We start from the raw sequence: 25,000 nt of genomic DNA on the forward strand, positions 1-25,000 counted from the left end.
TTAGGAGAGAGAGAGACAGATAGATAGATAGATAGATAGATAGATAGGAGAGAGACAGACAGATAGATAGATAGATAGATAGATAGGAGTAGGAGAGAGACAGATAGATAGATAGATAGATAGGAGAGAGACAGATAGATAGATAGATAGATAGATAGGAGAGAGACAGATAGATAGATAGATAGATAGGAGAGAGACAGATAGATAGATAGATAGGAGATAGATAGATAGGAGAGAGAGAGAGACAGATAGATAGATAGGAGATAGATAGATAGGAGAGAGAGAGACAGATAGATAGATAGATAGATAGATAGATAGGAGAGAGACAGACAGATAGATAGATAGATAGATAGATAGATAGATAGGAGATAGATAGATAGGAGAGAGACAGATAGATAGATAGATAGATAGATAGATAGGAGAGAGACAGATAGATAGATAGATAGATAGATAGATAGGAGAGAGACAGATAGATAGATAGATAGGAGAGAGACAGATAGATAGATAGATAGATAGATAGATAGATAGATAGATAGGAGATAGATAGATAGATAGATAGATAGATAGATAGATAGGAGATAGATAGATAGGAGAGAGACAGATAGATAGATAGATAGATAGATAGGAGAGAGACAGATAGATAGATAGATAGATAGATAGGAGAGAGACAGATAGATAGATAGATAGATAGGAGAGAGACAGATAGATAGATAGATAGGAGATAGATAGATAGGAGAGAGAGAGACAGATAGATAGATAGATAGGAGATAGATAGATAGGAGAGAGAGAGACAGATAGATAGATAGATAGATAGATAGATAGATAGGAGAGAGACAGACAGATAGATAGATAGATAGATAGATAGATAGATAGATAGATAGATAGGAGATAGATAGATAGGAGAGAGACAGATAGATAGATAGATAGATAGATAGGAGAGAGACAGATAGATAGATAGATAGATAGATAGATAGATAGGAGAGAGACAGATAGATAGATAGATAGATAGGAGAGAGACAGATAGATAGATAGATAGATAGATAGATAGATAGATAGGAGATAGATAGATAGATAGATAGATAGGAGAGAGAGAGACAGATAGATAGATAGATAGATAGATAGGAGATAGATAGATAGGAGAGAGAGAGACAGATAGATAGATAGATAGATAGATAGGAGAGAGACAGACAGATAGATAGATAGATAGATAGATAGATAGATAGATAGATAGATAGGAGATAGATAGATAGGAGAGAGACAGATAGATAGATAGATAGATAGATAGATAGAGAGAGAGAGACAGATAGATAGATAGATAGATAGATAGATAGATAGGAGAGAGAGAGACAGATAGATAGATAGATAGATAGATAGATAGATAGATAGTCGTGCACCACTTTGCTGATAGACCTCATTCATCTCACCTTTTTGATGTCCAGTAGGGGGGCGGCAGTGACGTTGCACCTCCTCATTGCTCACCAGGCATTTCCTTTGGCTGAGCCTCCTTGTCTTGTATTGTTCGCCCCATATTCTGGCTTAGTGTTGACCTCTCTACCCTCTGAGGTCGCCCCATCGCTCAGCACCTTTTTGCCTCTGACATTATTTCCTTGCAGTTAGCTCTGGGATATTTGGGTTTGTCCTTTGTCTTCTCTCCTGCAGAAGATCTCACGGCTCACAACACAGACGTTCCTGTCAGATCCGCCATCTTGGGCCCTCTCTAGATCCGTCCTAGTCGGCCATACACAGCTTGAATCCTCTTCACTGTCTCTTTGGACCTTTCCTGTTACATGGGGGGGGGGGGCGCTTGTATCTAGAGATTAACCCATTGCTGCCCTGTTGGGTAGATGAGTTGGGGCCTGTCCTGGCCAGTGACCCTTGCTCAGTGCTGGGTCACTCTCTTTATGGCCTTGCTTTACCTCAGCTGACAAGTAGCCAGGAAATCCTCAGATCTTCAGATAATGAGGAGTCAGTAGATTCGGAGCAGCGTGGCTGGGACTCCTTGTCCTACTCCTGTCTGTCCCCACGAGGGCGCTCTGGCTCTGAGTAGCAGCTGCAGGCAGGGCTGGGCAATAAATCATGGTCGTCCCGGCCAGTTCTGGCTTCTGTTCCTGCATTAGTCTTCATACTGTCCGCAGGGAGCCGGCCGCCTGGAATGAGGATGTATCGCACCGCCTGACGCCAAGTGCCTGTCACCATCAGAGCAGCACTGTTACTACTTGGTCCTGTCCCTATAAACCGCCCCTGGTGACCAGTCACAGGACATCAGTCGGCCATGTTAGATCTTTTTGGTTGTTCCTACATTTACAATCGTTCCATGAGATGAGCTGAGTTGACAGGCCGGGGCCCCAGAGGGCCCATGGTAACTGTGTATATGTATATACCACCATGACAGGGGAGCAGAGGAAGAAAAGAAGCCTCTCCCAGGAACAAATATGGCTGCCCTGTCAGATGGGCCAGTGCTGGTGAGATTTACTCCATGTTATGGCCTTCCAGGGTCATCGGTCGGGGGGGGAGATCTAGTGCAGCAGCTCCTTGTGGCCACCACTTAGATTGGGGCGCTAGCTTCACACCAGCATTGGGGTTTCCATTCTTCAGGACACAAAAACCAGAAACCTTCTCCCCTTACAAAGCAGAGCGCTGCTGCGGACCCCACAGACGGTAATATAAGCGGGTTTCTGCCTCCTTGCAGGACGTTTCTTTCTGCATATTATAAGCAGGTCAGTGAGTATTGCCCCGCCCCTGAGGTTCCTCTATGGCGGTCTCTGGTTATCATGTATCCAGGTTCAGGGCTGGCGTCAGTCATCCCCCCCTTATAGGCAGGGCAGCTCCAGGGGACTGTGTGACCCCGGCTCAGACCTCGTCTACGGCATATCCTCTTCTTCTGGGGGTCACAGGAGGGTAATACATCCTGACCCAACACTGACGTTACAGATGACCCCAGAGGAAATCCTGAGGGCGGCGTTGCACACTATGTCCCAAGTGCAAGTTGTTGGGTTACGTCACCAATGCCGATGGCTTTAGACCGGCGTAATGTATAATCCTGGTGTCACCCTTGTCTATGGTCGGGGTACCCCTTCACCACCACCACAGGCAATAGCATGGGACAGATCACATGACTGGGGAGGAAAGGGTCAGTCATAGAATGTACCAAGTCATGGATACCATCTATAGGGGCTAGACATCAGTGCAGGGCGCAGGCTACACCCCTGTCTAAAGCCTTCGGCATCCTGTTCACCCAAAGCTCTGCTGTCAATCACAATCATATCCTCCAGACTGATACATTGTAACGAGAACTGTACAGCTGCTGCTGATGTCTCCTGGATACATTGTAACAAAAGAATACAAAAAGAGAATGTCCAATCCCTGGAATATTCCAATAATATAAAACGGAACTTCTAATGGTGAAAAAATCATCACAAGACCCCGAGTGAAAAAATGAGAAATCACAAAAACATACCGTAAGACAGACAACAACCCGCCATGTAGTGACCCGCTGTCGCGTTTCAGGGCGTCGCCCCTTAGTCGTAGCGATGACTATATTTTTTGGAATATTCCTTGTTGCTGGACATTTTCTGTTTGGATTCTCATACTTACCTTGGCCGGGAGGATTCTGTGCGATTTGGAGTTCCTGTGGAATGAGTTTGCGTACATTGTAGGCTGTGGACTGTACATTGTAACAAACCCTCAGCTGTGTGAAGTATTTAGTCAGTATGGTTCTCAGTCCTGTTCACTGACAGCCAGCAGAGATCCTGAAATAGGAAGGAGGACGCTGCAGAACATCGCATCATAAGGTGCGACAACCACCATGGCGGAGGCCACCTGCTGAAGAAGTCTGGGCTGTGATGTCAGTGGGCGGAGTCTCTAGATTATGAACCGCGCCGTGTCATAGACAGACAAGAGCCGGCCCCGGGCCACAATCCTGGAGCGGAGGGACCACTGCTGAAAAACAGAGATGTCTGTATCTAATCCATGTCCTGACCGGGGATACAGCTCTGCACCAGCGCCCCCCGCCCCCTCTGTCTGCACCACCGGCAGGCGCTACATGTATTGTGACAGGTGCATGGCCGCTGCTCCGGAGAAACCTGAGTCATCCCGACTGGAAGTGCACAGTCACCTAAAGGCCCCCCTCCCCCCCTACAGTGTAATAGGAGGAACGGCCTGTAAGAGGATTAGATACACCGCTCAGTATACAGTATCACACAGGATAGGATTAGATACAGCTCAGTATACAGTATCACACAGGATAGGATTAGATACAGCTCAGTATACAGTATCACACAGGATAGGATTAGATACAGCTCAGTATACAGTATCACACAGGATAGGATTAGATACAGCTCAGTATACAGTATCACACAGGATAGGATTAGATACAGCTCAGTATACAGTATCACACAGGATAGGATTAGATACAGCTCAGTATACAGTATCACACAGGATAGGATTAGATACACCGCTCAGTATACAGTATCACACAGGATAGGATTAGATACAGCTCAGTATACAGTCTCACACAGGATAGGATTAGATACACGGCTCAGTATACAGTCTCACACAGGATAGGATTAGATACACGGCTCAGTATACAGTATCACACAGGATAGGATTAGATACACGGCTCAGTATACAGTATCACACAGGATAGGATTAGATACAGCTCAGTATACAGTATCACACAGGATAGGATTAGATACATCTCAGTATACAGTATCACACAGGATAGGATTAGATACAGCTCAGTATACAGTATCACACAGGATAGGATTAGATACAGCTCAGTATACAGTATCACACAGGATAGGATTAGATACACAGCTCAGTATACAGTATCACACAGGATAGGATTAGATACACAGCTCAGTATACAGTATCACACAGGATAGGATTAGATACACGGCTCAGTATACAGTATCACACAGGATAGGATTAGATACAGCTCAGTATACAGTATCACACAGGATAGGATTAGATACAGCTCAGTATACAGTATCACACAGGATAGGATTAGATACACCGCTCAGTATACAGTATCACACAGGATAGGATTAGATACACGGCTCAGTATACAGTATCACACAGGATAGGATTAGATACACGGCTCAGTATACAGTATCACACAGGATAGGATTAGATACACGGCTCAGTATACAGTATCACACAGGATAGGATTAGATACACGGCTCAGTATACAGTATCACACAGGATAGGATTAGATACACCGCTCAGTATACAGTATCACACAGGATAGGATTAGATACACGGCTCAGTATACAGTATCACACAGGATAGGATTAGATACACCGCTCAGTATACAGTATCACACAGGATAGGATTAGATACACGGCTCAGTATACAGTATCACACAGGATAGGATTAGATACACAGCTCAGTATACAGTATCACACAGGATAGGATTAGATACACGGCTCAGTATACAGTATCACACAGGATAGGATTAGATACACGGCTCAGTATACAGTATCACACAGGATAGGATTAGATACACCGCTCAGTATACAGTATCACACAGGATAGGATTAGATACACAGCTCAGTATACAGTATCACACAGGATAGGATTAGATACACCGCTCAGTATACAGTATCACACAGGATAGAATTAGATACACCGCTCAGTATACAGTATCACACAGGATAGGATTAGATACACGGCTCAGTATACAGTATCACACAGGATAGGATTAGATACACCGCTCAGTATACAGTATCACACAGGATAGGATTAGATACACGGCTCAGTATACAGTATCACACAGGATAGGATTAGATACACGGTTCAGTATACAGTATCACACAGGATAGGATTAGATACACGGCTCAGTATACAGTATCACACAGGATAGGATTAGATACACGGCTCAGTATACTGTATCACACAGGATAGGATTAGATACACCGCTCAGTATACAGTATCACACAGGATAGGATTAGATACACAGCTCAGTATACAGTATCACACAGGATAGGATTAGATACACAGCTCAGTATACAGTATCAAACAGGATAGGATTAGATACACAGCTCAGTATACAGTATCACACAGGATAGGATTAGATACACGGCTCAGTATACAGTATCACACAGGATAGGATTAGATACACGGCTCAGTATACAGTATCACACAGGATAGGATTAGATACACGGCTCAGTATACAGTATCACAAAGGATAGGATTAGATACACGGCTCAGTATACAGTATCACACAGGATAGGATTAGATACAGCTCAGTATACAGTATCACACAGGATAGGATTAGATACACAGCTCAGTATACAGTATCACACAGGATAGGATTAGATACAGCTCAGTATACAGTATCACACAGGATAGGATTCGATACACAGCTCAGTATACAGTATCACACAGGATAGGATTAGATACACAGCTCAGTATACAGTATCACACAGGATAGGATTAGATACACAGCTCAGTATACAGTATCACACAGAATAGGATTAGATACACGGCTCAGTATACAGTATCACACAGGATAGGATTAGATACACGGCTCAGTATACAGTATCACACAGGATAGGATTAGATACACGGCTCAGTATACAGTATCACACAGGATAGGATTAGATACACGGCTCAGTATACAGTATCACACAGGATAGGATTAGATACACGGCTCAGTATACTGTATCACACAGGATAGGATTAGATACACAGCTCAGTATACAGTATCACACAGGATAGGATTAGATACACAGCTCAGTATACAGTATCACACAGGATAGGATTAGATACAGCTCAGTATACAGTATCACACAGGATAGGATTCGATACACAGCTCAGTATACAGTATCACACAGGATAGGATTAGATACACAGCTCAGTATACAGTATCACACAGAATAGGATTAGATACACGGCTCAGTATACAGTATCACACAGGATAGGATTAGATACACGGCTCAGTATACAGTATCACACAGGATAGGATTAGATACACGGCTCAGTATACAGTATCACACAGGATAGGATTAGATACAGCTCAGTATACAGTATCACACAGGATAGGATTAGATACAGCTCAGTATACAGTATCACACAGGATAGGATTAGATACACGGCTCAGTATACAGTACCACACAGGATAGGATTAGATACAGCTCAGTATACAGTATCACACAGGATAGGATTAGATACAGCTCAGTATACAGTATCACACAGGATAGGATTAGATACACAGATCAGTATACAGTATCACACAGGATAGGATTAGATACACGGCTCAGTATACAGTATCACACAGGATAGGATTAGATACACGGCTCAGTATACAGTATCACACAGGATAGAATTAGATACACCGCTCAGTATACAGTATCACACAGGATAGGATTAGATACACGGCTCAGTATACAGTATCACACAGGATAGGATTAGATACACCGCTCAGTATACAGTATCACACAGGATAGAATTAGATACACCGCTCAGTATACAGTATCACACAGGATAGGATTAGATACACGGCTCAGTATACAGTATCACACAGGATAGGATTAGATACACCGCTCAGTATACAGTATCACACAGGATAGGATTAGATACACGGCTCAGTATACAGTATCACACAGGATAGGATTAGATACACGGTTCAGTATACAGTATCACACAGGATAGGATTAGATACACGGCTCAGTATACAGTATCACACAGGATAGGATTAGATACACGGCTCAGTATACTGTATCACACAGGATAGGATTAGATACACCGCTCAGTATACAGTATCACACAGGATAGGATTAGATACACAGCTTAGTATACAGTATCACACAGGATAGGATTAGATACACAGCTCAGTATACAGTATCAAACAGGATAGGATTAGATACACAGCTCAGTATACAGTATCACACAGGATAGGATTAGATACACGGCTCAGTATACAGTATCACACAGGATAGGATTAGATACACGGCTCAGTATACAGTATCACACAGGATAGGATTAGATACACGGCTCAGTATACAGTATCACAAAGGATAGGATTAGATACACGGCTCAGTATACAGTATCACACAGGATAGGATTAGATACACGGCTCAGTATACAGTATCACACAGGATAGGATTAGATACACGGCTCAGTATACAGTATCACACAGGATAGGATTACATACACCGCTCAGTATACTGTATCACACAGGATAGGATTAGATACACCGCTCAGTATACAGTATCACACAGGATAGGATTAGATACACCGCTCAGTATACAGTATCACACAGGATAGGATTAGATACACGGCTCAGTATACAGTATCACACAGGATAGGATTAGATACACGGTTCAGTATACAGTATCACACAGGATAGGATTAGATACACGGCTCAGTATACAGTATCACACAGGATAGGATTAGATACACGGCTCAGTATACTGTATCACACAGGATAGGATTAGATACACAGCTCAGTATACAGTATCACACAGGATAGGATTAGATACACAGCTCAGTATACAGTATCACACAGGATAGGATTAGATACAGCTCAGTATACAGTATCACACAGGATAGGATTCGATACACAGCTCAGTATACAGTATCACACAGGATAGGATTAGATACACAGCTCAGTATACAGTATCACACAGAATAGGATTAGATACACGGCTCAGTATACAGTATCACACAGGATAGGATTAGATACACGGCTCAGTATACAGTATCACACAGGATAGGATTAGATACACGGCTCAGTATACAGTATCACACAGGATAGGATTAGATACAGCTCAGTATACAGTATCACACAGGATAGGATTAGATACAGCTCAGTATACAGTATCACACAGGATAGGATTAGATACACGGCTCAGTATACAGTACCACACAGGATAGGATTAGATACAGCTCAGTATACAGTATCACACAGGATAGGATTAGATACAGCTCAGTATACAGTATCACACAGGATAGGATTAGATACACAGATCAGTATACAGTATCACACAGGATAGGATTAGATACACGGCTCAGTATACAGTATCACACAGGATAGGATTAGATACACGGCTCAGTATACAGTATCACACAGGATAGGATTAGATACACGGCTCAGTATACAGTATCACACAGGATAGGATTAGATACACGGCTCAGTATACAGTATCACACAGGATAGGATTAGATACACGGCTCAGTATACAGTATCACACAGGATAGGATTAGATACACCGCTCAGTATACAGTATCACACAGTATAGGATTAGATACACAGCTCAGTATACAGTATCACACAGGATAGGATTAGATACACAGCTCAGTATACAGTATCACACAGGATAGGATTAGATACACGGCTCAGTATACAGTATCACACAGGATAGGATTAGATACACAGCTCAGTATACAGTATCACACAGGATAGGATTAGATACACAGCTCAGTATACAGTATCACACAGGATAGGATTAGATACACGGCTCAGTATACAGTATCACACAGGATAGGATTAGATACACGGCTCAGTATACAGTATCACACAGGATAGGATTAGATACACGGCTCAGTATACAGTATCACACAGGATAGGATTAGATACACGGCTCAGTATACAGTATCACACAGGATAGGATTAGATACACGGCTCAGTATACAGTATCACACAGGATAGGATTAGATACACGGCTCAGTATACAGTATCACACAGGATAGGATTAGATACACGGCTCAGTATACAGTATCACACAGGATAGGATTAGATACACAGCTCAGTATACAGTATCACACAGGATAGGATTAGATACAGCTCAGTATACAGTATCACACAGGATAGGATTAGATACATGATTCAGCATGTATCTAGACTGATACTGCAGCCAGGGGAGAATACAATGGGGCATTGTCAAACAGAAACCACATGACCGAATAGCACATAGATGAGGACGGTCCCCAATACACAGGTTTACAGTTCCTAGAATAATATACTAATGGATTGGGGCAGATCAGCAGTTCCTCCTCTCCTCCCGTTCTTCTTCCCTTCTTCTCCTCCTCATCTCCATTTTTTTTGGGCATATTATGTGTCATATTACAGTTATTAATGCCCCTTTGCCCGGTCTGTCCCCCTCCCCATGTATTATATATGTAATATGGCGGGTGGTAGTGGTGTATTATACCTGTAATATGGCGGGTGGTAGTGGTGTATTATACCTGTAATATGGCGGGTGGTAGTGGTGTATTATATATGTAATATGGCGGGTGGTTGTGGTGTATTATACCTGTAATATGGCGGGTGGTTGTGGTGTATTATATATGTAATATGGCGGGTGGTTGTGGTGTATTATATATGTAATATGGCGGGTGGTTGTGGTGTATTATATATGTAATATGGCGGGTGGTAGTAGTGTATTATACATGTAATATGGCGGGTGGTAGTGGTGTATTATATATGTAATATGGCGGGTGGTAGTGGTGTATTATACCTGTAATGTGGCGGGTGGTAGTGGTGTATTATACCTGTAATGTGGCGGGTGGTTGTGGTGTAATATATATGTAATGTGGCGGGTGGTTGTGGTGTATTATATATGTAATATGGCGGGTGGTAGTGGTGTATTATACATGTAATATGGCGGGTGGTTGTGGTGTATTATATATGTAATATGGTGGGTGGTAGTGATGTATTATACCTGTAATATGGCGGGTGGTAGTGGTGTATTATACTTGTAATATGGCGGGTGGTAGTGGTGTATTATATATGTGATATGGCGGGTGGTAGTGGTGTATTATATATGTAATATGGCGGGTGGTAGTGGTGTATTATATATGTAATATGGCGGGTGGTTGTGGTGTATTATATATGTAATATGGCGGGTGGTAGTGGTGTATTATACCTGTAATGTGGCGGGTGGTTGTGGTGTATTATATATGTGATATGGCGGGTGGTAGTGGTGTATTATATATGTAATATGCCGGGTGGTTGTGGTGTATTATATATGTAATATGGCGGGTGGTAGTGGTGTATTATATATGTAATATGGCGGGTGGTAGTGGTGTATTATATATGTAATATGGCGGGTGGTAGTGGTGTATTATACATGTAATATGGCGGGTGGTAGTGGTGTATTATACCTGTAATATGCCGGGTGGTAGTGGTGTATTATATATGTAATATGAGGGGTGGTTGTGGTATATTATATATGTAATATGGCGGGTGGTAGTGGTGTATTATATATGTAATATGGCGGGTGGTTGTGGTGTATTATATATGTAATATGGCGGGTGGTAGTGGTGTATTATATATGTAATATGGCGGGTGGTTGTGGTGTATTATATATGTAATATGGCGGGTGGTAGTGGTGTATTATATATGTAATATGAGGGGTGGTAGTGGTGTATTATATATGTAATATGGCGGGTGGTAGTGGTGTATTATATATGTAATATGGCGGGTGGTTGTGGTGTATTATATATGTAATATGGCGGGTGGTAGTGGTGTATTATATATGTAATATGGCGGGTGGTAGTGGTGTATTATACATGTAATATGGCGGGTGGTAGTGGTGTATTATACCTGTAATGTGGCGGGTGGTTGTGGTGTATTATATATGTAATATGGCGGGTGGTAGTGGTGTATTATACATGTAATATGGCGGGTGGTAGTGGTGTATTATATATGTAATATGGCGGGTGGTTGTGGTGTATTATATATGTAATATGGCGGGTGGTAGTGGTGTATTATATATGTAATATGGCGGGTGGTAGTGGTGTATTATATATGTAATATGGTGGGTGGTAGTGGTGTATTATATATGTAATATGGTGGGTGGTAGTGGTATATTATATATGTAATATGGCGGGTGGTAGTGGTGTATTATACCTGTAATGTGGCGGGTGGTAGTGGTGTATTATACATGTAATATGGCGGGTTGTTGTGGTGTATTATATATGTAATATGGCGGGTGGTAGTGGTGTATTATATATGTAATGTGGCGGGTGGTTGTGGTGTATTATATATGTAATATGGCGGGTTGTTGTGGTGTATTATATATGTAATATGGCGGGTGGTAGTGGTGTATTATATATGTAATATGGCGGGTGGTTGTGGTGTAATATATATGTAATGTGGCGGGTGGTTGTGGTGTATTATATATGTAATATGGCGGGTGGTTGTGGTGTAATATATATGTAATGTGGCGGGTGGTTGTGGTGTATTATATATGTAATATGGCGGGTGGTAGTGGTGTATTATACCTGTAATGTGGCGGGTGGTTGTGGTGTAATATATATGTAATGTGGCGGGTGGTTGTGGTGTATTATATATGTAATATGAGGGGTGGTTGTGGTGTATTATATATGTAATATGGCGGGTGGTAGTGGTGTATTATATATGTAATATGGCGAGTGGTTGTGGTATATTATATATGTAATATGGTGGGTGGTAGTGGTGTATTATACATGTAATATGGCGGGTGGTAGTGGTGTATTATATATGTAATGTGGCGGGTGGTTGTGGTGTATTATATATGTAATATGAGGGGTGGTAGTGGTGTATTATACCTGTAATATGCCGGGTGGTAGTGGTGTATTATATATGTAATATGAGGGGTGGTTGTGGTATATTATATATGTAATATGGCGGGTGGTAGTGGTGTATTATATATGTAATATGGCGGGTGGTTGTGGTGTATTATATATGTAATATGGCGGGTGGTAGTGGTGTATTATATATGTAATATGGCGGGTGGTAGTGGTGTATTATATATGTAATATGGCGGGTGGTAGTGGTGTATTATATATGTAATATGGCGGGTGGTAGTGGTGTATTATATATGTAATATGGCGGGTGGTTGTGGTGTATTATATATGTAATATGGCGGGTGGTAGTGGTGTATTATACATGTAATATGGCGGGTGGTAGTGGTGTATTATATATGTAATATGGCGGGTGGTTGTGGTGTAATATATATGTAATATGGCGGGTGGTAGTGGTGTATTATATATGTAATATGGCGAGTGGTTGTGGTATATTATATATGTAATATGGTGGGTGGTAGTGGTGTATTATACATGTAATATGGCGGGTGGTAGTGGTGTATTATATATGTAATGTGGCGGGTGGTTGTGGTGTATTATATATGTAATATGAGGGGTGGTAGTGGTGTATTATACCTGTAATATGCCGGGTGGTAGTGGTGTATTATATATGTAATATGAGGGGTGGTTGTGGTATATTATATATGTAATATGGCGGGTGGTAGTGGTGTATTATATATGTAATATGGCGGGTGGTTGTGGTGTATTATATATGTAATATGGCGGGTGGTAGTGGTGTATTATATATGTAATATGGCGGGTGGTAGTGGTGTATTATATATGTAATATGGTGGGTGGTAGTGGTGTATTATACATGTAATATGGCGGGTGGTAGTGGTGTATTATATATGTCATATGGCGGGTGGTAGTGGTGTATTATATATGTCATATGGCGGGTGGTAGTGGTGTATTATATATGTAATATGGGGGGTGGTAGTGGTGTATTATATATGTAATATGGCGGGTGGTAGTGGTGTATTATATATGTAATATGGCGGGTGGTAGTGGTGTATTATACATGTAATATGGCGGGTGGTAGTGGTGTATTATACATGTAATATGGCGGGTGGTTGTGGTGTATTATATATGTAATATGGCGGGTGGTAGTGGTGTATTATACATGTAATATGGCGGGTGGTAGTGGTGTATTATATATGTAATATGGCGGGTGGTAGTGGTGTATTATACCTGTAATATGAGGGGTGGTAGTGGTGTATTATATATGTAATATGGCGGGTGGTTGTGGTGTATTATATATGTAATATGGCGGGTGGTTGTGGTGTATTATATATGTAATATGGCGGGTGGTAGTGGTGTATTATATATGTGATATGGCGGGTGGTAGTGGTGTATTATACCTGTAATATGGCGGGTGGTAGTGGTGTATTATATATGTAATATGGCGGGTGGTAGTGGTGTATTATATATGTAATATGGCGGGTGGTTGTGGTGTATTATATATGTGATATGGCGGGTGGTTGTGGTGTATTATACCTGTAATGTGGCGGGTGGTTGTGGTGTATTATATATGTAATATGAGGGGTGGTAGTGGTGTATTATATATGTAATATGGCGGGTGGTTGTGGTGTATTATATATGTAATATGGCGGGTGGTAGTGGTGTATTATATATGTAATATGGCGGGTGGTAGTGGTGTATTATATATGTAATATGCCGGGTGGTTGTGGTGTATTATATATGTAATATGGCGGGTGGTAGTGGTGTATTATATATGTAATATGAGGGGTGGTAGTGGTGTATTATATATGTAATATGGCGGGTGGTTGTGGTGTATTATATATGTAATATGGCGGGTGGTTGTGGTGTATTATATATGTAATATGGCGGGTGGTAGTGGTGTATTATATATGTAATATGGCGGGTGGTAGTGGTGTATTATATATGTAATATGCCGGGTGGTTGTGGTGTATTATATATGTAATATGGCGGGTGGTAGTGGTGTATTATATATGTGATATGGCGGGTGGTAGTGGTGTATTATATATGTGATATGGCGGGTGGTAGTGGTGTATTATATATGTAATATGGCGGGTGGTAGTGGTGTATTATATATGTAATATGCCGGGTGGTTGTGGTGTAACATATATGTAATATGGCGGGTAGTTGTGGTGTATTATACCTGTAATGTGGCGGGTGGTTGTGGTGTATTATATATGTAATATGGCGGGTGGTTGTGGTGTATTATATATGTAATATGGCGGGTTGTTGTGGTGTATTATATATGTAATATGGCGGGTGGTAGTGGTGTATTATATATGTAATATGGCGGGTGGTTGTGGTGTAATATATATGTAATGTGGCGGGTGGTTGTGGTGTATTATATATGTAATATGGCGGGTGGTTGTGGTGTAATATATATGTAATGTGGCGGGTGGTTGTGGTGTATTATATATGTAATATGGCGGGTGGTAGTGGTGTATTATACCTGTAATGTGGCGGGTGGTTGTGGTGTAATATATATGTAATGTGGCGGGTGGTTGTGGTGTATTATATATGTAATATGAGGGGTGGTTGTGGTGTATTATATATGTAATATGGCGGGTGGTAGTGGTGTATTATATATGTAATATGGCGGGTGGTTGTGGTGTAATATATATGTAATATGGCGGGTGGTAGTGGTGTATTATATATGTAATATGGCGAGTGGTTGTGGTATATTATATATGTAATATGGTGGGTGGTAGTGGTGTATTATACATGTAATATGGCGGGTGGTAGTGGTGTATTATATATGTAATATGGTGGGTGGTAGTGGTGTATTATATATGTAATGTGGCGGGTGGTTGTGGTGTATTATATATGTAATATGAGGGGTGGTAGTGGTGTATTATACCTGTAATATGCCGGGTGGTAGTGGTGTATTATATATGTAATATGAGGGGTGGTTGTGGTATATTATATATGTAATATGGCGGGTGGTAGTGGTGTATTATATATGTAATATGGCGGGTGGTTGTGGTGTATTATATATGTAATATGGCGGGTGGTAGTGGTGTATTATATATGTAATATGGCGGGTGGTAGTGGTGTATTATATATGTAATATGGTGGGTGGTAGTGGTGTATTATACATGTAATATGGCGGGTGGTAGTGGTGTATTATATATGTCATATGGCGGGTGGTAGTGGTGTATTATATATGTAATATGGCGGGTGGTTGTGGTGTATTATATATGTAATATGGCGGGTGGTAGTGGTGTATTATATATGTAATATGGCGGGTGGTAGTGGTGTATTATATATGTAATATGGTGGGTGGTAGTGGTGTATTATACATGTAATATGGCGGGTGGTAGTGGTGTATTATATATGTAATATGGGGGGTGGTAGTGGTGTATTATATATGTAATATGGCGGGTGGTAGTGGTGTATTATATATGTAATATGGCGGGTGGTAGTGGTGTATTATACATGTAATATGGCGGGTGGTAGTGGTGTATTATACATGTAATATGGCGGGTGGTTGTGGTGTATTATATATGTAATATGGCGGGTGGTAGTGGTGTATTATACATGTAATATGGCGGGTGGTAGTGGTGTATTATATATGTAATATGGCGGGTGGTAGTGGTGTATTATACCTGTAATATGAGGGGTGGTAGTGGTGTATTATATATGTAATATGGCGGGTGGTTGTGGTGTATTATATATGTAATATGGCGGGTGGTTGTGGTGTATTATATATGTAATATGGCGGGTGGTAGTGGTGTATTATATATGTGATATGGCGGGTGGTAGTGGTGTATTATACCTGTAATATGGCGGGTGGTAGTGGTGTATTATATATGTAATATGGCGGGTGGTAGTGGTGTATTATATATGTAATATGGCGGGTGGTTGTGGTGTATTATATATGTGATATGGCGGGTGGTTGTGGTGTATTATACCTGTAATGTGGCGGGTGGTTGTGGTGTATTATATATGTAATATGAGGGGTGGTAGTGGTGTATTATATATGTAATATGGCGGGTGGTTGTGGTGTATTATATATGTAATATGGCGGGTGGTAGTGGTGTATTATATATGTAATATGGCGGGTGGTAGTGGTGTATTATATATGTAATATGCCGGGTGGTTGTGGTGTATTATATATGTAATATGGCGGGTGGTAGTGGTGTATTATATATGTAATATGAGGGGTGGTAGTGGTGTATTATATATGTAATATGGCGGGTGGTTGTGGTGTATTATATATGTAATATGGCGGGTGGTTGTGGTGTATTATATATGTAATATGGCGGGTGGTAGTGGTGTATTATATATGTAATATGGCGGGTGGTAGTGGTGTATTATACATGTAATATGGCGGGTGGTAGTGGTGTATTATATATGTGATATGGCGGGTGGTAGTGGTGTATTATATATGTAATATGGCGGGTGGTAGTGGTGTATTATATATGTAATATGCCGGGTGGTTGTGGTGTATTATATATGTAATATGGCGGGTGGTAGTGGTGTATTATATATGTGATATGGCGGGTGGTAGTGGTGTATTATATATGTGATATGGCGGGTGGTAGTGGTGTATTATATATGTAATATGGCGGGTGGTTGTGGTGTATTATATATGTGATATGGCGGGTGGTAGTGGTGTATTATATATGTAATATGGCGGGTGGTAGTGGTGTATTATATATGTAATATGCCGGGTGGTTGTGGTGTATTATATATGTAATATGGCGGGTGGTAGTGGTGTATTATATATGTAATATGGCGGGTGGTAGTGGTGTATTATATATGTGATATGGCGGGTGGTAGTGGTGTATTATATATGTGATATGGCGGGTGGTAGTGGTGTATTATATATGTAATATGGTGGGTGGTAGTGGTATATTATATATGTAATATGGCGGGTAGTTGTGGTGTATTATACCTGTAATGTGGCGGGTGGTTGTGGTGTATTATATATGTGATATGGCGGGTGGTAGTGGTGTATTATATATGTGATATGGCGGGTGGTAGTGGTGTATTATATATGTAATATGCCGGGTGGTTGTGGTGTAATATATATGTAATATGCCGGGTGGTAGTGGTGTATTATATATGTGATATGGCGGGTGGTAGTGGTGTATTATATATGTAATATGCCGGGTAGTTGTGGTGTATTATATATGTAATATGGCGGGTGGTTGTGGTGTATTATATATTATATAACAGTGTGCGGTGATATGTTTCTCCTGTAATATTACACATGGAGTGTCATCAGGTTACAGGTGATGTATAAATGTCCGTGCCGTGGTTTTGGTGTCGCTGTGTGTCGGAGTGTCAGGACTGGCCGCTGCTCCTCGGTCACCTACAGACCCCCCTGTCCGATGTGCAGACAAAACCCCTGAACCCTGCAGAGCTCCAGGAAGGGCTGAGCCGCCTTTGGCCTGCGCTGGGTGCCGGAACATTCTGCCCCATCTTTCAGTGTTGCGGATCTTTCTCCCAGTTTAGCCCAAACTTCCTTCCTGCCGGCAGGGTGGGGTGTCAGCGCTGCTGGGGGTTGTGCCCACCGCTGGCACAGAGGGCGTGTGACCCCGCAGCTGAGGTGCCATCACACAGGTCAATACACTTGTCCATGCTACATCTTTCCCATGATCCAGAATGGCAGATCAGCAGAACACAGACAGGAAGATGGAGGACATAACAGGAATAGATGGGCATGTCATGGCGGGCTAGTATACAGCGCTATAATGGAGGAAGCGTAGTCTAGTGTGATGTCATACTGTATATATACATGTCAGATGATGTCAGAGACCCCCACATGTAGTGACACTGAGCGCAGTCACAAGCGCCCCCAGGACCCCGGCGTACTTTGTAGCAGTGTTGGGTGCCAGAACCTTAGATACCCCTAAAGCCCGGCATCGCTCACGGGGGCCTCACTTCTGTCCCACAGGAAGGGGATGAGATGTTCCTACACAAAATGTTCTGAGGGAGAGAATGTCACCTGTCAGCAGATTCCAGGCCGGCCAGCGTCAGCCCCTTCTCCTATCACAAGACCCCGACAAGGAAGAGCAGGATCCTGAGGCTACAACAATAGTGATAAGTGCGCCCCCCGCCCCCCGCCCGCCTGCCCCTCTGTCCGCAGCCACTGGGCAGAGATGGGAAAACATCCTATTCCATTCAACAGAGGAAATTAGCAGAGGTTTGGGTGGGGGCCGCGGGGCAGGAAGGAAAGGGGGGAGCAAAAGTGGACACAGCACAAGTGCAACGCCGCCGGCACCAGGGAGAGAGAGGCAGCCAATGCAGGAGTGACAGTGAGAGAGAGAGTGACAGAGAGAGACAGCGACAGAGAGACAGCACCTGAGAGACAGCACCTGAGAGAGTGACAGCACCTGAGAGAGTGACAGCACCTGAGAGAGTGACAGCGACAGAGAGACAGCACCTGAGAGACAGCACCTGAGAGACAGCACCTGAGAGACAGCACCTGAGAGAGTGACAGTGAGAGAGAGAGTGACAGCGACAGAGAGAGAGACAGCGACAGAGAGACAGCACCTGAGAGACAGCACCTGAGAGACAGCACCTGAGAGACAGCGACAGAGAGAGTGACAGCACGTGAGAGAGTGACAGCGACAGAGAGACAGCACCTGAGAGACAGCACCTGAGAGAGTGACAGCACCTGAGAGACAGCACCTGAGAGACAGCACCTGAGAGACAGCACCTGAGAGACAGAGAGAGTGACAGCACCTGAGAGACAGCACCTGAGAGACAGCACCTGAGAGACAGCACCTGAGAGAGTGACAGCACCTGAGAGAGTGACAGCAACAGAGAGACAGCACCTGAGAGAGTGACAGCGACAGAGAGACAGAGAGAGTGACAGCGACAGAGAGACAGCACCTGAGAGAGTGACAGCACCTGAGAGAGAGACAGCGACAGAGAGAGTGACTGCACCTGAGAGAGTGACAGCGACAGAGAGTGACAGAGAGACAGCACCTGAGAGAGTGACAGCGCAAGTTCAAGACAGCACCTGCGGGATTGACAGCTCCAAACAGCACCTGAGAGAGTGACAGCATCCGGCAGTCCAATACTAGGCACCACAGGTAACAAACCCTCAGCTGTAAGCAGTGCAAGTCAGATTGGATTTATGTCCAGTCACTGACCGCAGCAGAGATCCTGAAATATTGTGTGTGTGGGGGTGGGGGGGGGGGTCTGCAGAGCTGACAACGGCTCCCGTAGCAGTGGCGCAGAGGGTGGAGAGACGTCTCAGGGCAGGAGTGGGAGACACATTTACCCCACCACATCTGATACCTGTGACCCGCGGCGGTGCAGACTCATCACTATGTCCCTGTGCACACTGAGCGCTACGTGCAGGCGGCTGTCACTCTTATATCAGCTCTGCAGTCACCCGCACATACAGTATATAGACCGTACAATAATATAATATAGACTATACAATAATATTTAACCCCTCGTGCTCCATGGTCTAGGAGATTTCTAGCTCTTATGTGGTTCTGGGGCCGAGGACCGCTGTGACATTGGCTGCGTCTCTGTCATCTGGACCACAAAGCCTCCATTGTGCGGCGTCCACACTCTATTATACTGCAGAGACAACAGACGGGGCAGATGGCGGAGGGGTCACAGGTCACCGGCCGGCACATTCCCCACATAACACAGTCACGGAGAGGCAACAGACACCACTAAGCGGGCGAGGAGGGGCTGACCCTGGCACACCCCATCACTGGACACCACCACCACCCACCTAAAGTAACTGCTGCCCCCACCTGTCCAGCTGTGTTCCTTAGTAATATCAGCTTCTGGGAGAGCTGAGTGAATCCCAATATGGCTGCCACTAAGGGTTGGTTCACATCTGCGTTGGTACTCTGTCTGGGGGAGTCCGCATGGGGACCCCCGAATGGAATACCAAATGCAATGGCAAGCAGTGTGCAGTGAAAGCACACGGACCCCATAGACTATAATCACCCCCAAAGACTAGAATGACCCCCATAGACTAGAATGACCCCCATAGACTATAATGACCCCCATAAACTATAATGACCCCATAGACTATAATGACCCCCATAGACTAGAATGACCCCCATAGACTAGAATGACCCCCATAGACTAGAATGACCCCCATAGACTAGAATGACCCCCATAGACTAGAATGACCCCCATAGACTAGAATGACCCCCATAGACTAGAATGGCCCCCATAGACTAGAATGACCCCCATAGACTAGAATGACCCCCATAGACTAGAATGACCCCCATAGACTATAATGGCCCCCATAGACTAGAATGACCCCCATAGACTAGAATGACCCCCATAAACTATAATGACCCCATAGACTAGAATGACCCCCATAGACTAGAATGACCCCCATAGACTATAATGACCCCATAGACTATAATGACCCCATAGACTAGAATGACCCCCATAGACTAGAATGACCCCCATAGACTAGAATGACCCCCATAGACTATAATGACCCCCATAGACTAGAATGACCCCCATAGACTAGAATGACCCCCATAGACTAGAATGACCCCCATAGACTAGAATGACCCCCATAGACTATAATGACCCCATAGACTAGAATGACCCCCATAGACTAGAATGACCCCCATAGACTAGAATGACCCCCATAGACTAGAATGACCCCCATAGACTATAATGACCCCATAGACTAGAATGACCCCCATAGACTAGAATGACCCCCATAGACTAGAATGACCCCCATAGACTAGAATGACCCCATAGACTATAATGACCCCCATAAACTATAATGACCCCCCATAGACTATAATGACCCCCCATAGACTAGAATGACCCCCATAGACTATAATGACCCCCATAAACTATAATGACCCCATAGACTATAATGACCCCCATAAACTATAATGACCCCATAGACTATAATGACCCCCATAGACTATAATGGCCCCCATAGACTAGAATGACCCCTATAGACTATAATGGCCCCCCATAGACTATAATGGCCCCCATAGACTATAATGGCCCCCATAGACTAGAATGACCCCATAGACTATAATGACCCCCATAGACTATAATGACCCCCATAGACTAGAATGACCCCCATAAACTATAATGACCCCATAGACTATAATGACCCCCATAGACTAGAATGACCCCTATAGACTAGAATGACCCCATAGACTATAATGACCCCCATAGACTATAATGACCCCCCATAGACTAGAATGACCCCATAGACTAGAATGACCCCCATAGACTATAATGACCCCCATAAACTATAATGACCCCATAGACTAGAATGACCCCCATAGACTATAATGGCCCCCATAGACTAGAATGACCCCTATAGACTATAATGACCCCCATAGACTATAATGACCCCCATAAACTATAATGGCCCCCATAGACTAGAATGGCCCCCATAGACTAGAATGACCCCCATAGACTAGAATGACCCCCATAAACTATAATGACCCCATAGACTAGAATGACCCCCATAGACTAGAATGACCCCTATAGACTATAATGACCCCATAGACTAGAATGACCCCCATAGACTATAATGACCCCCATAGACTATAATGACCCCCATAGACTATAATGGCCCCCATAGACTAGAATGGCCCCCATAGACTAGAATGGCCCCCATAGACTAGAATGACCCCCATAGACTATAATGACCCCCATAGACTAGAATGACCCCCATAGACTATAATGACCCCTATAGACTATAATGACCCCCATAGACTAGAATGACCCCCATAGACTAGAATGACCCCCATAGACTAGAATGACCCCATAGACTAGGATGGAGTCCGTGTGCGGGCCGTGCGGTGTCTGCATTAATCATGCAGACAGGAAAGTAGAATGGGAACTAAGTGTCCGCATGTTCTATGCAAAGATCTGGCGGCAAGCACACGGACCCCATTATAGTCTATGGGGGCCATTATTGGGTTGGAGCTGGCGCTAAGTCGCTGATATTTAGGCATTTGCCGTTGGTTATGGTCCGCTGTGCGCCTCCATGTCCACTGTCCCATTTGCTCCTCACCTGTCCCCGCGAACTCTTTACCAACCGGCTGCTCCTGGCTCCCCACAGCCACCCTCGTCCCCTGCGCTCATGCCCCTTCCCACCCCAGCGTCCCCGGCCCCCCTCTCTCTCCCATGACCCCGGCCACACCCCTGTGCCCCCCCCTGCGGCGCCCCTTACCCCCTCTCCCTCACGCGGCACCCTGGGTCAACCTCTCCACCCCTCTTTTCCTGCAGACCCCCCATGGGCCCCCCCACCCTTCCCTAACTCTCCTGCAGACACATGCACTGTCCTGCTGCTGAATGACACGGCGAGTATATATATATGAGGGGGGGGGTCGGGCTGGGGTATATACTGTATATATATCAGTGTCTGCAGCCATTGGCTATAGGTACGGATCACATGACCTCCATCACGTGACCTGGCCGCTCTCAGCACGGTCTCACTGTCAGCCTGCCTGGCCCTTTAATCCTCGACTCCGCCCCCTAATAGTGGACTGTCCCATTCGGAGGGGTGTCTGGCGCCGGACAGTTTAGGCTACGGGGGAGGGGAGAAAACCCGGAGAGCAGGGCTCCCCCATTCCTTCCGGGAGCGGTGGGTGAGGCCAGGTCGGGCTCTTTATGTGAATGAAAGGCCCGGGACAGAGAGGAGCGACAGTGATAGCATGTACCGGGGGGAGCGGCGGAGGACACCGGGGACCGGAGGGTGAGTGCGGGCTGCTGCAGACACTATAGAGAGAGGCTGAGCGTACTCTGACCCCTACACACACACACTATATACTGTATATATATACTGACCCCCCACACACACACACTATATACTGTATATATATACTGACCCCCCCCACACACACACACTATATACTGTATATATATATACTGACCCCCCCACACACACACACTATATACTGTATATATATATATATATATACTGACCCCTACACACACACACACACACTATATACTGTATATATATATATATATGTACTGACCCCCCCACACACACACACTATATACTGTATATATATACTGACCCCTACACACACACACTATATACTGTATATATATGTACTGACCCCCCCCACACACACACACTATATACTGTATATATATACTGACCCCCCACACACATACTGTATATATATGTACTGACCCCCCCACACACACACACACTATATACTGTATATATATATACTGACCCCTACACACACACACACACTATATACTGTATATATATATATATATATATATATACTGATCCCTACACATACACTATATACTGTATATATATACTGACCCCTTACACACACACACTATATACTGTATATATATACTGACCCCTACACACACACACACACTATATACTGTATATATATACTGACCCCCCCACACACACACACTATATACTGTATATATATACTGACCCCTACACACACACACACTATATACTGTATATATATACTGACCCCTACACACACACACACACACACACTATATACTGTATATATATATACTGACCCCTACACACACACACACACTATATACTGTATATATATATATATATATATATATATATATATATATATATACTGACCCCTACACACACACACACACACACACTATATACTGTATATATATACTGACCCCTACACACACACACACACTATATACTGTATATATATATACTGACCCCTACACACACACACACACACTATATACTGTATATATATACTGACCCCTACACACACACACACACTATATACTGTATATATATACTGACCCCCCCACACACACACACTATATACTGTATATATATACTGACCCCTACACACACACACACTATATACTGTATATATATACTGACCCCTACACACACACACACACACACTATATACTGTATATATATATACTGACCCCTACACACACACACACACTATATACTGTATATATATATATATATATATATATATATACTGACCCCTACACACACACACACACACACACTATATACTGTATATATATACTGACCCCTACACACACACACTATATACTGTATATATATGTACTGACCCCCCACACACACACACTATATACTGTATATATATACTGACCCCCCACACACATACTGTATATATATGTACTGACCCCCCCACACACACACACTATATACTGTATATATATATATACTGACCCCTACACACACACACTATATACTGTATATATATATATATATATATACTGATCCCTACACATACACTATATACTGTATATATATACTGACCCCTTACACACACACACACTATATACTGTATATATATACTGACCCCTACACACACACACACTATATACTGTATATATATACTGACCCCCACACACACACACACTATATACTGTATATATATACTGACCCCTACACACACACACACACACTATATACTGTATATATATACTGACCCCTACACAC

General features: G+C 43.3%; 1 protein-coding gene across 2 annotated transcripts in view; it reads left to right on the forward strand.

Moving 5' to 3' along the window:
* The first annotated feature begins 18,817 nt into the window (after window positions 1-18,817).
* HYAL2 (hyaluronidase 2) overlaps window positions 18,818-25,000 on the forward strand; it is a 16,087-nt gene continuing 9,904 nt past the window's right edge. Inside the window, exon 1 of one of the 2 annotated variants that reach the window (XM_075287732.1) lies at window positions 18,818-19,613. Coding sequence is in view for 1 of the 2 variants with exons in the window: in XM_075287731.1 (XP_075143832.1) it covers window positions 23,164-23,242 (79 nt within the window). In the remaining variant the exon portion in view is untranslated. Of the gene's footprint in view, window positions 19,614-23,054; window positions 23,243-25,000 lie in introns of those variants that run through there. The other variant, XM_075287731.1, reaches the window with a different exon arrangement.

The sequence above is a fragment of the Leptodactylus fuscus genome, chromosome 9 (genome assembly GCF_031893055.1).
Source record: "Leptodactylus fuscus isolate aLepFus1 chromosome 9, aLepFus1.hap2, whole genome shotgun sequence".
In the NCBI taxonomy this organism is placed as follows: Eukaryota; Metazoa; Chordata; class Amphibia; order Anura; family Leptodactylidae; genus Leptodactylus; species Leptodactylus fuscus.